At 42.2% G+C, this 14,465-nt stretch overlaps 1 protein-coding gene across 1 annotated transcript in view; it reads left to right on the plus strand.

Moving 5' to 3' along the window:
- PIANP (PILR alpha associated neural protein) overlaps positions 1-14,465 on the plus strand; it is a 153,951-nt gene that overhangs the window by 90,804 nt on the left and 48,682 nt on the right. The window contains exon 2 of the mRNA XM_069243080.1: positions 13,554-13,639. Coding sequence (XP_069099181.1) covers positions 13,584-13,639 — 56 coding nt within the window. The 5' untranslated portion in view covers positions 13,554-13,583. The remainder of the gene's footprint in view (positions 1-13,553; positions 13,640-14,465) is intronic.

Genomic DNA, 14,465 nt, shown 5'->3' on the forward strand with positions numbered 1-14,465 from the left:
AAGGAACTCCAGGCCTTGTTGCTAAAACAATTATCAAATTGCACTGTGGCCCTTTCTTGGGAACGGATATTCTCATTGCGCCCTCTCCTTCCTTTCTTTCGGTCTCTGAGCTTGTTTTGCAACAAGTACTGACAAATCCAGCAGAGGCTGCAAAGTGTTTTTCTTTACGTAGACGCGGCCTCTGTTCAGCTGCTTATTTCTTCACTTGGCCTCTCGGGTGCCCTTTCCACAATTACCAAGAATCCATTCAGCCCTGGCTGCGAAGGCACATTATTCAGCCATGGCCACCAGTAAATATGTGAAACCCAGCCGGTGAGGCTGCACTCTCAGTTATTACTAACTAAATCTAGCAGTGACTGGAGCAACCTTGTTTTGCCACACTCCAGATAAACACTTCTCGGTATTGTTTAAAATAAAAGGTTTAGATCTGAAGTCATACCCATGCTGCCACGAAGCACAGGAGACTCAAATCATTGCCCATTATATGAGAATACTCACCAGTCACACAGCACAAGGCCACCACGTATCTGTTGTCTGTCTTCAATGCAGCACACAGAATTAAGTCAAACACCAGGCAATAAGGTAATGTTTACTTTATTGGCATGCATTTTATACTGGCTGAATCGCCTTAATGTAATCTTAGTCAGCTTTCAAGGCTAACATAGTAATAATGCATCTAAGAAAAATACTCCTGATGTAAGGAGGCAACCCATTGTTGCCAATGAACAGCATCCAGCTGTACAATGTACTGTCTAAAACTCTTTATTTGTTTTGGGTCACTTGGTATGAGCAGAACTCATGTTTGCTTATTCCAGTAAGCCTCGGATGTTGCCCTTTGATCGATCGATCTATCTATCTATCTATCTATCTATCTATCTATCTATCTATCTATCTATCTATCTATCTACCTATCTTTCTATCGTAAATTCTCCCATCCTTACCCCAGTTCTTACTTTTGAAGTTCTTCCTTTCCTGCCCTCCCAAACCCCCCCCCCCCCCCAAAAAAAACTTTTACGTTGCTTCTCTGCCCCTCTCTGGTCCATTACCTTTTACATGTATTTATTTTTTGCATTTTTAATACAATGGCGTGACAGCTGCAAAGTGCTTTCTGACTGTGTGTTTCTGTGTTTGTGGCTGCAGCACGTTTTTTTATTTTTTTTATTTACCTTTGTAACGTGGCTATGGACCATCCTGTAATGGTAAATTGAAAATGTCAAAATGGCCACCGGTGCTTGACTATGCATGTGCAGACACAGCAGCAGTCTTGAGAAACCTTGTCTGTGCCGAAAAAAAATTCCAAGATCCCTACCAATGCATGCACGTGCATAGATACGTATTTGTCGCAATCCTTATAACGCTAACTTAACACTCCAAGATGGCGACTATCACAAAATATTTTTTCATAGAGTAAAAAATTCAGTTCCAAGATCTCCACCAGGCATGTGTATACAGGGCCACGTGTCACGACACATAACCAACCATTTTGCCTTCTTTTTTTCATATCATTGGCAAAGCGAAAAGGTTTCCACTCTTCTTTCAAAGGCATGACCTATTAGTTTTACCAATGCTTGTTTTCTTTAAACTTGTGATTGAAGACTTGAAGGTGTCCTGAATTGCCTGAAACCTCGTCTCATCAGCTTCCTATAATGGTCAGCATCTGGAAGCACAGAGGGTGAATTCCTTCAGGGAGTCCATCACACCGGAAGAGTGCATTCTGCAAAGAACCCTTGTAATCGATGCTTTCTATCCTGCCATCTGTCCCTAATGATCCGCTCCTGCAAAATGAGGGCTGCAACTGTCTACAACCTGAGTTAGCCTTCAGCATGTACGCGCTGGGCCTACCCCCAGGGAGGCGACTTCCAGAGGGGCGCTGGCGCTCCCTGAGACTTAGGTTCAAAGAAGTCTGTGGGAGAGGTGCAAAGCTTGGTTTCACCCAGGGCGCTGTCTGAGCGAAGTCCAACTCTGCCTACAACCTAATGAGTGTGGTGGTCTTCATACATATATATCCAAGGGCAGCTTTTTACATACGCTTAGTGTGGTCCGGGGAAGAATGGCAGCTAGCGGGGATGGATAAGGATGGTGACTGCATTGCACAGTCTTACTGCAGACTGGAAACTCAACAATGTCCACTTGGATGGACCTTTGCCTCGGACTAAGGCAGAAATAACATCACAGTCACAGTGAAGCGGGGTTTGCCCCACAGTAATGACAGAGAAGAGTATGTTTGCAAACCATGAAAGTTTATGAGAAACTTAATAAAGTTACAATCAAACTAGACAAGCATCAGTCAATAATCACCCAAACCTAGCATGTATATAGTTTATTCAGGTATTCCAAATATGGCATTGCAAAAAATATTTATTAGAACAGAATATGCAAATATCACACGTTTTATTCCATTAAAAAAATACCTTAAGACTAAGGCTGAGGGCAGGTCGGAGAATTCAGAAGCAGCAGGTGTGAGCAACAACACCACTGAAAGAAAAACCAGAAGAAGGTTTCCGTTAGAATAAGAAGTAACGTACTTGCACTCAAGATTATCTCTGGGAGTAGAAAATAAGGAGCATTTGGTCTCAAGAGAGAGGAAAGATGTCCTCCTGCTTAGGTGGACAGGGGCAACTGATCTAACTCACTCGCTTTATACACATAAACATGAAGTTACATCCAATTGATACATCCCACAGATTCCCATCAAACAGGACCAATGTTAGCGCGTCAGAACCTTGATAAGTAAACTTACAAGGAGACACGCCTAGGCCATCGAATCTTTTGACCACGTTCGGATACTTCCCAGAACGATATATCTTTTTGGCATCACAATCAATATGACAATAACTCAATCAATATTCGCAATACCTAATTAACAAGTTAATCTAAAACATTTACTAAAGATCAATAACGCACACACACCAGGACCTTTCAGCCATGATTAACCACACAAATCTAATTGAGTGTTAGGATATTTATTCCCTATTAGTTACAATCTAAGGTCATTTCTGTTAATCTCATTAGCAATCAATCTCATTAGTAGTTCCTCAATTTTATCATTCAAACACAATTAATCAATGCGTAGAGAATATTCATTAAGCAATAACACATCACTAGTAAGAAACAGTTTAACCAAGTCTCAGAATACAAGGTTCAACAAAGCAAGAATTTGGTCATTTGTGTATTGCGTCAGATATTAGTGAACACCTTAACTAACCTCGAATTAGCATCGGCATGTTGGGCTTCATGCAAAACAATTTAGCAAACACAAATTTGGAAAACATCTAACTATGGCCTCTATCAAAAGAGCAGTTGGTACCTAGAAAGAAAAGGCAAACAGATAATTACAATTTTCAATCAGATAGTTACCCCTCCAACGAATCAGCAATCAGCGTCAGTCTTCGTCCTCAGGACATCAGTCGATTCAGCAAGAACAGGATAGGGCAAAGTCTCAATATGGCATAGTTAAGAGTAAGGCACTTCCCTCATAAGGAGGAGGAGTAAATATCAGGTAAGGATTCAATAGAGGATGGTTAAGATACCAGAACAGCAAAGTCTCAAAGAATAATGGCAAAAAATGTCCCAATAATGGCTGATTTCTCCTCGGGTCATGCTGTTATATCAAAGCTGTCAAACTAGCCCTTAATTCCCCATTGGATCAATTTTGATGCATCATTATCTCTGTCCAATAATTCTCCACCCACCTTACTAGAATTTTTCACAAAACACAGTTCTCATGCAGTTGATTGGCCCTTGTAATTGACGTCTTCATCGGTTGGAATGTCACGTAAGAAAAGGTACACTGTACGCTCCAGTCAGTAATCCCATTGTCTTCTCCTAGTCCAGGCGACCTTGCACCTGTTACGAATTACACTGTTACATTCGACAAGAATGTCTCTTTGAGCAAGTCGGGTCCCATGAGAAAGAATTTACTACGGCTACACACACATATCTCTAGCCTCTGGAAAAGTACAGCTTCGTGTCCTTCAGGAAGATAGCACATTGCACATTAGAAAAACACAGTTTAATATGAGACCAGGCAGCTAGGCCCATACCCTAGCTAACTAAGGCCTAGTGATTAATTTAGCAAAACCCCAATACATGACTCTAATTATAACATGCTAATACAAATCGATACATTAGTGCATTATTAATTCATTATTAATTAGTTTCATTAGCCTTCGTGTACATTTGGTGGCCACTCCCCGTGGGTATATTTCAAACGTGTGTATTATTTTCTACGTTAACACATTTTCTATGCGGCTTCATTACACAATATATTGCAAGCTTGTCACGTTGATATTGATTTTAAAAGACACACTCCAACACCAATCAGAAAGTAGTGACCCTCCTGTAAGTAATGTTGGCATCCTTCCTACAGATAATATAATGCCAACTTCTTTCACCATTGTAACCTTCCTGATATCACACAAAGGAGTATTCACCCCCTCTCCTCCCATCTTAAGCAGATGGTGAGACTCGTCATCCAAACTAGCTAATGACTATTCTGTGACCTTCAAAATACAAGCTAATAAAAATAACATTTCTAACTGAGAACATAAGGGCTCTTTCGTCTTAAACAGGAAAAGTGTTGTACTCAGCGAACAGAAGTACAGAATCTGTTTCAAAATGGAGTGAAACACATAGTCCCACTCATGTCAACTTTATAATAAAACAAAATCATGTAAATCAGTTGTTTCTCGTAATCTAAATGTCAAATAATGTGTGCACACATATATGCAATACTTAAACAGATTGCAAATTAATAGGTTATGAAGGAAAACATCGATGAAGGTTACTTTGCATCACCATATTCCGCACCCCAAAGTATTTAATACATTTCAAAGATGTCTCCTATGATGGGGCATAGCCTGTTTGCAAACTTTCAGTGTGCTACAAGGGGAGGGTGGAGCTGGACCAAAACACATTTCTGTTTGGTTTGTCAATTTCCATAAAGCAAGAGCATGGGAAGATGGAATGACTTCTCTTTTTCTAAGACTGAATCAAGTGTTCCCATCCATCATGTTTGTGCTTCCAAACACGTCATGCCATGTTACAAGCCACCGCAGGGAATGCAAACCACCCGTCCCAGAACTTGTCCCATAGGCACACGTCCCACTGGCAGACCACCATACCTACACCCCCCCCCATTACTGCCATATCCAATACCACACAATTCCTTATGAAACAGAAGTGGGATTATGGTGATGAGAGCACCTATGGCTTGCAGGAAGAAAGTGTGTAATTGTAACCTTTCACAAGTAACTGAGCAGTAACTTCCTACTTCAAGAACACTACAAACACTTCATTGCATCATCTCAGTCTTTCTCATTCTTAATATTCGGCCGTATATTAAAGAAACTCTGGACTTCATTTTTTCAATAACATGACTGTTACAGCGACGAAAGCCATCTGCACCTTGGTTTACTGACCTTTTAAAAGAATGGAAAAAAATGCAAAAATTAGAAAGGCACTGGAGAAGGTCATACCTACCACAGGATGAGTTGCAATTGAAAAATACACTCATACTCTATGAGAATGAAACCAGGGAAGTTGAGGAAAATAATTACCTAGAAACTATTACAGGAGCAATAAATAAATCTAAGAAAATATTCGATATAGTAAGGGACCGAGCCAACCCCAATTGTACAAAGCAAAATATAAATCCTACTCAGGTGCTCTGTGATAACCTGTCAGCGTTCTTTACTAAACAAAAATGAGCGTATCCTACAAGATATAAATAATGATTCCACTGGGCAAAATGGCACCACAGGGAGAAACGTTACTCCAGTGGAGGAGGGCTTCAGAGGAGGAGGGCTCTAGTGGAGGTGGGCTCCAGAGGAGGAGGGCTCTAGAGGAGGAGGGCTCCAGGGGAGGTGGGCTCCAGAGGAGGAGGGCTCTAGAGGAGGAGGGCTCCAGGGGAGGAGGGCTTCAGAGGAGGAGGGCTCTAGTGGAGGTGGGCTCCAGAGGAGGAGGGCTCTAAAGGAGGAGGGCTCCAGAGAGGCAGATCAGGCTAGGAGGAGGAGAAGGTATAGAAGAGGAGGATTTTCGATCCCTGGCTTTGACAATTTCTTCGGGGACCCTGCTTGACCCCTTCCCATCGCAAATTTGGAAAGAAAAAGCAGACAAATTACTTCCAAGGCTACTAAAAATCTGTAAACAGTCCCTGAGGACAGGAATCATACCCATTGAATGGAAGAAAGCTCTATTCACTCCATTACTAAAAAAGCTATTGGCAGACATAAATGGTCTTAATAACTATAGGCCTATATCGCAACTCCCCTATCCGATAAAAACACTAGAGAAATATATTAGTGGAAAGCTTGCTTGCTTTTTATAAAAGCAGAATATTCTGGAGTCGGAACAAATGGGTTTTAGGCCGGCCCATGGGGCGGAAGCAGTGCACGTAGCCCTGGATGAGCTTAGGATGATGGGGGATAGACATGTGGGTCCATCCGGGTCAGACAGCAGTTCTGATTTTACTAGATCTGTCAGCTGCCTTTGACATTATCAACCACCACATTCTTACCCTTAGACTGATGGAGACTGGAATAGAGGGGCCACTATTGGACCCAATTGAATCCTATCTGACGGACAGGTCCCAAGCTATAGCACTTCCACTATTCCGCTCAGAGTTTAAGAGAATTGAGTATGGTGTCCCGCATGGGTTGGCTTTGAGCCTCATATTATTTAACATCTATTTACAACCACTGCTGCTGCTTATTAGATCATTTGGGCTCACATTTGTGAACTATGCAGATGAAACACAGCTAATTCCAACCTTGGACACAGAAAATCATGCCCCAGTAGAAGGGTTGCGTAGCTGGCTTGTGGAGATGGCAAACTGGCTGAAACTGAGCTCTCTAAAGTTTAATGAACGCAAAATTGAACTTCTGTGTTGCTTACCTTCCAAGGTGCCCAATGCCTCCCGCAGCATTTTTGGCCCTGGACGAGCACAGAGAATTTGAAAGTAGCCCATGCTGTGTGTAACTTGGGGGTGTACGCGAATGACAAGCTCATCATGGAAGCACACATTAACAGAACAGCAGGCACCTGTTTTGGTCTTCTCCGGAGTTTCAGGAAGATTGTTCCAATATTACCTCCAACCTGCAAGGAAACTAGTGGTTCAGTGTGCAAATCTATGCAGAATCGATTATTGTAATGCGCTTCTCCTTGGAACCCCAGGGTACCTAATCAGAAGGTTATAGCCGGTTCAAATGAAAGCTGCAACACTCACATTGAACAAATCCTGAAATGACTCATCCTTGGGAGCTCTGAAAGAACTTCAGTGGCCCCCAGGTAAAGAGAGGGTAACAGCATAGCCCCACTTGCATTGCAAAAAACGCTTTGACCACTGTAAATTGCAGAGACACTTACGATCTGCCTCTGCTAACTGGGTCAGTGTTCCAAAATTCAAGAAAGTAAGATCGGGAGGGAGAAGTTCAGAGGCAGCGCAGTTGAAGAACTCCCTTCCAGTTTCCCTTAGAGCCAGTTGGAGTCTTTTGGGTTTCTGGAAAAACCTCAAAACTGGCTCTTTCGGAAAGGGGAGGCAGACCTTGAATTCTTTTCGCCCCTTGTGCAGAGATGCTCAAGCAGCCGATACTGCACTGTATGCAACTGGCAAAGGTTTTATAGCACCAAGATTCCTGTCCAGGTCAATGTTTGTGCTCTAACAAGAGTCAGCTACTATCTATCTATCTATCTATCTATCTATCTATCTATCTATCTATCTATCTATCTATCTATCTATCCACAGACCCACACATATATTCAGAGACTGATAGGTAGTCACCATGTAGTATAGTTCAAAATTTCATCATGTAAATAAAGAATGATACACATTACCCTTTGTGTATGTTTTACAATACATGTTTATTTTGGGGTAGTAATCATGAAAAAAACTGTGCCGATAACAATGTGCACTGACTGGAATTAGAATGTTTCGGTTTTGTTTACTTTCATGGCAAACAGTGAACAATGGTGAGGGTCAGTGGATCTGTTGGATTTATAACTGTATGTAGTTATGGACGCACTGCATTCACCAAAAATGTTTCTTGTTTAATTCAGTCAAAACATACTGCCAGAAAATGTGCTGCACAATTTGGATTTTTTGCTACATGATTTAGATAATCTTGCTGCATAATTTGGTCTTTCAGCCTACATAATTTTAGTAGACTTGACAATAGTAAATCTCTGCATAGTTGTTTAGGGGACGTCACTGTGGTGGTTGCTACTAGGAAGTTATAGTTGGGACCAAGTTTTTTAACTTGCCTATATCTTTGGCACTGTTTGATGAACGTTCACAAAATAAGTGCGGGCCGATGTTAATTTGCATAGGATCCTTTAGACACGACTACAGGATGAACCTCTGGACGGACTTACACCATATTTGGCAGAAAACCAGCTTTCGGTATGCATATTACACTTTTGCTTATTTGGTGTAAATCTGTTCAGTAGTTTTTGAGAAATTTAGGGAAATACAAATTTGTATATCTCTGGCTGCGAAAGTATTCGCGAACAAAGACGAGCTTGTGCAGGGAAAAGCACAGCTCTGACTGGCTGCCACCACTTCAAATCAGGAAGTGTTGACAGCCATCTTGGGACAAAAAGTAAAAAAAAAAAAGAAAAGGGGCCAGGGTAGAGACACCATGACCCCTTAGCATTTTTTGTTATTTTTTTTTACAGTTAATTTGCGATATTCGTAAATTTGTGGCACAATTTAAAAAAAAAAACAAGCACAGGTTCCTGCACTGTTTTTTTTTATTTTATAGCCCCCGGGTGTGCTTCCCCAGGGTTATCATTATTATATATGCGGGAGACCATGCCCCCCCGCTGTCCTGGGGACTGCCACCTCCCCAGGGCTGTGTTAATTATAAACTGCGGGGGTGCCCATCTCCCTCCCTCTGCCCCGGGGACCACCATCCCCTGGGGCTTTCATTTTTATATGTGCAGGGGGGCCTCCCCAGAGATGTGTTTATTATAATCTGCGAGGGGGATGCCTGCCCCTCCCACGCTGCAGGGACCACCACCCCCCAGGGCAAATATTTAGAAAAAGGAAGGGAGTCCCTTTGGGACCCCCACTCCCTGGGGTTATTCTCATTGGAGGAGGGCCGCATGGCCCCCCTTTTGGAGCCACAGATGGCCCAGGGGGCCGCCAACCCACAGGGCCGGCTTCCGCTATGTCCCGGGGTGCTCATCCCCAGGACGTAGTTGTTTGCTATGGCTTGGCTGCAGCTCTGCAGCTGCAGCCAACCCACAGCAAACACTTCAGGGTTTGATAGCGGGACCTGTAAAGCAGGTCCAGCTGTCAAAATCTGAAGCTTTCATCTATGTCCCCTGTGCGAATGCAGTAAACAGAGATGAAATGCTTCAGCAAACACAGAGCTGGTGCTGAAAGCAGCTCCTTGGTTGCTGAAGCAGTGGCACTGCTAGGGAAGTGTTGAGGCTTTTCACGCAGTGTCAGATAGCCCATAAAGGGCTTTTTATTTAATTAAAAAAATAAAATAAAATAAGAAGGTACCACGTGGGAGCCCTCACGGTCCCAGATAGCTCATAAAGGGCTGGAAAAAAGAATCATAGCTCAGTGTGGAGTTCACAGGCCTTCACAGTGAGCTTTGGGAGTCCGAGTCCAGCTGGACTCATTTATATATAAATTTTTTTAATTGTTTTATTTAACAAAAATAAATATTTTTTTATTTTAAATTGGAGACAAATAACTCATTCTGAGTATATCATACATCAAAACCTAATAAACTCTCTTTCCCTTTCCCTTTCTTTCGCTCTCTATGTCTCTCTTTTAATCAATTCTCCCACTCACACACCCACTCAGACACTTACGCACCCACTCACAGACCCACTCAGACACTCACGCACCCACTCACAAAGCCAATCAGACCCTCATGCAGTCACTCACAGCCTCAGTCAGACCCTCATGCATCCAGTCAGACCTATTCAGACAGTTACACACCCACTCAGACCGTCACACACCCACTCACAGACCCACTGACACCCTGATGCACACACTCACAGACCCACGCACATACTGATGCACACACTAAAACACTGATGTATGCACTCTCACACCCATACAGACACTATGACAGCCACTCTTACCCCCAGATACAGTCTCTCACACCTATTCTCACATCCAGAGAGTCCCAGGCAACTTCAGGCTGGGTGGGTAGTTGGGTTGGCTGCAGCGACTGGCTGCAGGCTAGCCCTTGTGGGCAACCCCGACTTTGCGCAGGTGCATGGTGCAGTGCCTATAGGGAGCTGGTCTCAGGGCCTGACCACTGGCCAGGTCCTATGGCCAACTGCCGCTGAGCACGGCAGAAGGCCGTGCTCTGCTTTGGTTGGATTCACATATAGAAATGAAAATTACTATACATTAAACGTAACATTTTAAACTCAAAAAGCCACTGCAATTCACAGTTATAGTTAACTCAATTAACTATCACTCACAACGCCTCGCCATGCACAATGTTGGTATCAATGATATCATATCAAATGTCACACTGATGTAATCAATGGTGTCACAGAACATGTTATGAGTGATGTAATGTGTGAGATTATAATCAGTGCACATCCGGTGTGTGAGTTATAGTTAGTTCAGTTACCTATATGTGGTGAATTTCAGTGGCCTTTTTCATTTAAAAGGTTACACTTTAGATAACATTTTCACCTAAATATAACATAACATCACTTTAACCTTTGATTTTTTTTCAGTGAATGTCTAGGACTTTTTTAAATTGTAAAATAGGATAGGATATCATATCCCAATCTAAGGATGACATCCCAATAATCTTTGCTTTTTTTACATTTAATCTTTGATTTTTTTTCAGTGAAAATCTAGGATTTTTTTTAATTGTAAAGTAGGATATTATATCCATAACTAAATATAACATCACTTTAATCTTTGTTTTAGTCAGGGAATTTTTAAGGCTTTTTAAACAGAAAGTGATATTTTATTACCCTACCTAACTAGGCCTACCCGCCCATCGTGCAAAGCCAGCACATAAGGTTACCTGCATGGCATGGCATGGCATGGGCAGTCAATCCTCTGCTACGCACACGCTTTGGCCATGTACATAGTGGGGTTGGTCGTAGGGCCTGGCACTGCACCCCAACCTTGTAGGCAGCCATCCCCCAACCGCATACATCTTTCAGCCAAGCATGCAGAGCGAGGGGTTGGCTGCAGGGCCTAAGCTCAAATCCACAAGGGTGGCCAGGACTTAGTTGCTGGCCAATCCCTATAGTCTTGCAGTGCTCCAAGACCGTACACTTGTTTTTTTTCCACGGCACCACATTACTTCGGTATTACTGTGGTACAACCATGAAATTCCACAGCAGCAGGAGAAGAAAAACAGGATGCCACTACCCTGTCCCCTTATTCCATGTATTTATTTTCCAATTCACAGGGACTGAGTTCCTTAGTCTTAAAAAGGCAACCACAACTTTCTCTTCATATTGCGGCCAGCCAATCAGATCCTGTTTTTGGACCTTGTGGTACCACGGTAGTACAGAGTGAGTACTGCACCAGCTAATGAGGTCACTTGTTTTGAGCTTGGGATACATAGTACTGAGGGGTAGTACTGCAAAGGTACCACATTGCTATATGTCCATCAATTTGAACATTCATTTTCTCAAAACCTACTAGACAGATTTACACCAAATCACAAAAAGCACACTTTCTGGATCAAGATCTAGGTTTGTGCCAAATTTGGGGTAATTCTGTTCAGTCACTCAGCTTAGGCTGCAGCGCTGTTCAATTTTCCTATGGGAAATTGCATGGGGAAAACATGTTTTGGAACCCCCCCCTTCTGTCAACCCCTGCTTAATAGACCACCCTAAAATTGTGCAGTAAGAAGCCGAGTTGGTGTGACCTTGTTTTGTGGAAAGTTTTGTGAAGATTTGTCAAAAGGCAGCTACGTATTGCCTTCTTTTTTAATGCTTACCAGTGGTTTCAAAATTCGTATTTCACAGAAGTATAACTACAAATTATTTCCCGCAGAATTAATTTGCATAATACTTAGTTTCCCTAAAAAAGTAAAAATCTTAAACACAGCACTTTTCTGTCTTTCAGTGCTGGTAAAAAGGAAATGCTTCACAATGACAGGTCTGCACGCAGACCTTTAATCAGCCCTCATGATAAACTCACTCCTGCAGGCATATAATCGATGCAAGCATTTACCAATGCCTTCCCAGTGGGTGAAAATAAACATTGAAAACACTAAAAAAATTATGTTTCACATTGTATTTTAGTTTTTCTATGTCTTGTTAAACCTACTTTTTAGTGTTAATGTACTACAAAAGAAAAGCACGTTTCATAATGCAGGTTTTTAATTTGCTTACAGTGTGGTTTGCATCTAAAATGGATTTGCAATAATACATATTGGTGCATAAAACACATTTTCAATAGTAGCACATTATTCCCAATAAAACACTCATTTCTTAAAACATTGACAGACTCATATGTAGTTTCAGGCAAATTAAAGAGTACACAAATGAAATAATAGCTCATGTAATATAAAACAATGCATTTGTAATATGATCCTATATTAACATCTTGGCATTTAGGTAGTATTACGAAAGCCTTAGAAAACAAGCATTTGCAATGCAATGGGTCTCGCGTTTGCTCAACTTAGAGATATTAGCGTTGATAATTCCTAACTGGACTTTTCTTGCAACATAATTTGAAAATGAAAAGTTAAACAGTTGACATAAGTGAGCTGAATCAAAGCGCCACAGCTGCCATGAGCATAAGCATGGAGACACACAAAAAGAAAAAGAAGTTCACTTGCAGTTAAACGTATCGGCAAACGTGTAATTATCCATGTAACAGGGTCGAGGTCCAAGGCAGTAACAAAACTGCCCCAAGGAGGGACAAACGTAAAGCATTTACCAATGATAACAAAGGATTTTTGAAAGGCAGGCCCATGAACCAGTGATAGTGATGGGCATGCGGTGGGCGTGGTTAAAAGCCCACACATAGATTACAACGAGCGCTTTCGATCTAAAAAGAGGTATTAAAGATGGAAGTCAAGCAACAAATAATCTCTGAGGATAAAGGTTTCAGGTCAAGGGCTGGGCCAATAGCAACGGGAGAGCAAGACTTAAAGGAAAAATGCACGACTAAAACTTCTGGTTCGATATTATGAGGGAGGACCAGCTAGTCTTATTTTTTTTCACAAAATAAACTTCAGGATTCTGAGTAGGGCTTGAGATGTTAACATAAATCTGTTCAATTTTTTTCACAAATAGAATGTTGCCAGCTTCCCACACAGGCCCTTAAATGGGGTTGGAGGTGGGTGCACTAGTGTCGCTGAGATGGCAATATCATGGAATTGATCAATTAAACGTTTGTGCACCCATTTGTACATTTGCTGTTAGCATCCATCCATCTTCCTAATTTACTTTTTCAGTGTTGTATTATTTTGACATTTTGCCCTGGCAGCCTACCCTTGTCCTCTACCCCTCTCAATTCTTCTTCCGTGGACTGTCTCTGCTCCCTCCCTGGCTCCAGTCTGACTCATCCTCTGCCCTCTGTCTCTCTTATATCTGTCTAGTGAGAGGAACAGTGCCCCGACGGCGCTGTGATGATAAACGTGCCACAAATGAATGCCGGTGACGCCACCATGGGACATGCGCACCGGTAAGTGACCTCAAAGTCTCCTCTCTATCGATATATTAGTCACTGCCTTCAGCTTTGCACGCTAGGCGCGCCTGTGATCTTCTCAAGGTTGGTTGCACATCACCATGGCGCGAGAGGAAGGAAGTCCACAGATGAGGACCAGGGGGCCCATCCAGCCTTCCATGCACAGCCTACTTTTTATACATGAAACACCTTATGAGATCTACACAATTCTCGCTTAGTTTGGTACCTAGTAGGTGCCTCATGCACAACATCCCAGACAGACTAGTTTGGTCATGAACCTGGGCTGTAACCCCAAAGGGTTATTGTCAACCCTGAGCTATGTTAAAAGTTAGGGTTAGGGTTACGGTTAGGGCAAGATTATAGGCCAGCGCTATAATAAAAGTTAGGGTTAGGGTGAGGTTTATGGTTAGGGCTACGATTGGGTTACGATTGTAGATAAGATTAGGTAAAGTTTACAGGCCAGTGGTATGATAGAATTTAGTTTTAGGGTTAAGATTATGGTTAGTGTTAGGGTGAGATTAAAGGCTAGAGCTCTGGTCACAGTTTAGGATAGGGTGAGGGTTATGATTACGGCGAGGGTTAGGTTAGGATTATGGATAGGGTTAGGGCAAGGTCAAAGGCCAGAGTTATGATAAAATTTAGGGTTAGGGCTACGATTATGGTTAGGGTGAGACTAAAGGCCAGAGCTACATTAACAGTTAGGGTTAGGCTGAGGTTTATGGTCATGGTTAAGATTAAGTTAATATTATGGTTAGGGTGAGATTAAAGGCCAGAACTATGGTAACAGTTTGGTTAGGCTGAGGGTTATGATCAAGGCTAAATT

Source organism: Pleurodeles waltl, chromosome 7 (assembly GCF_031143425.1).
Source record: "Pleurodeles waltl isolate 20211129_DDA chromosome 7, aPleWal1.hap1.20221129, whole genome shotgun sequence".
Classification (NCBI taxonomy): domain Eukaryota; kingdom Metazoa; phylum Chordata; class Amphibia; order Caudata; family Salamandridae; genus Pleurodeles; species Pleurodeles waltl.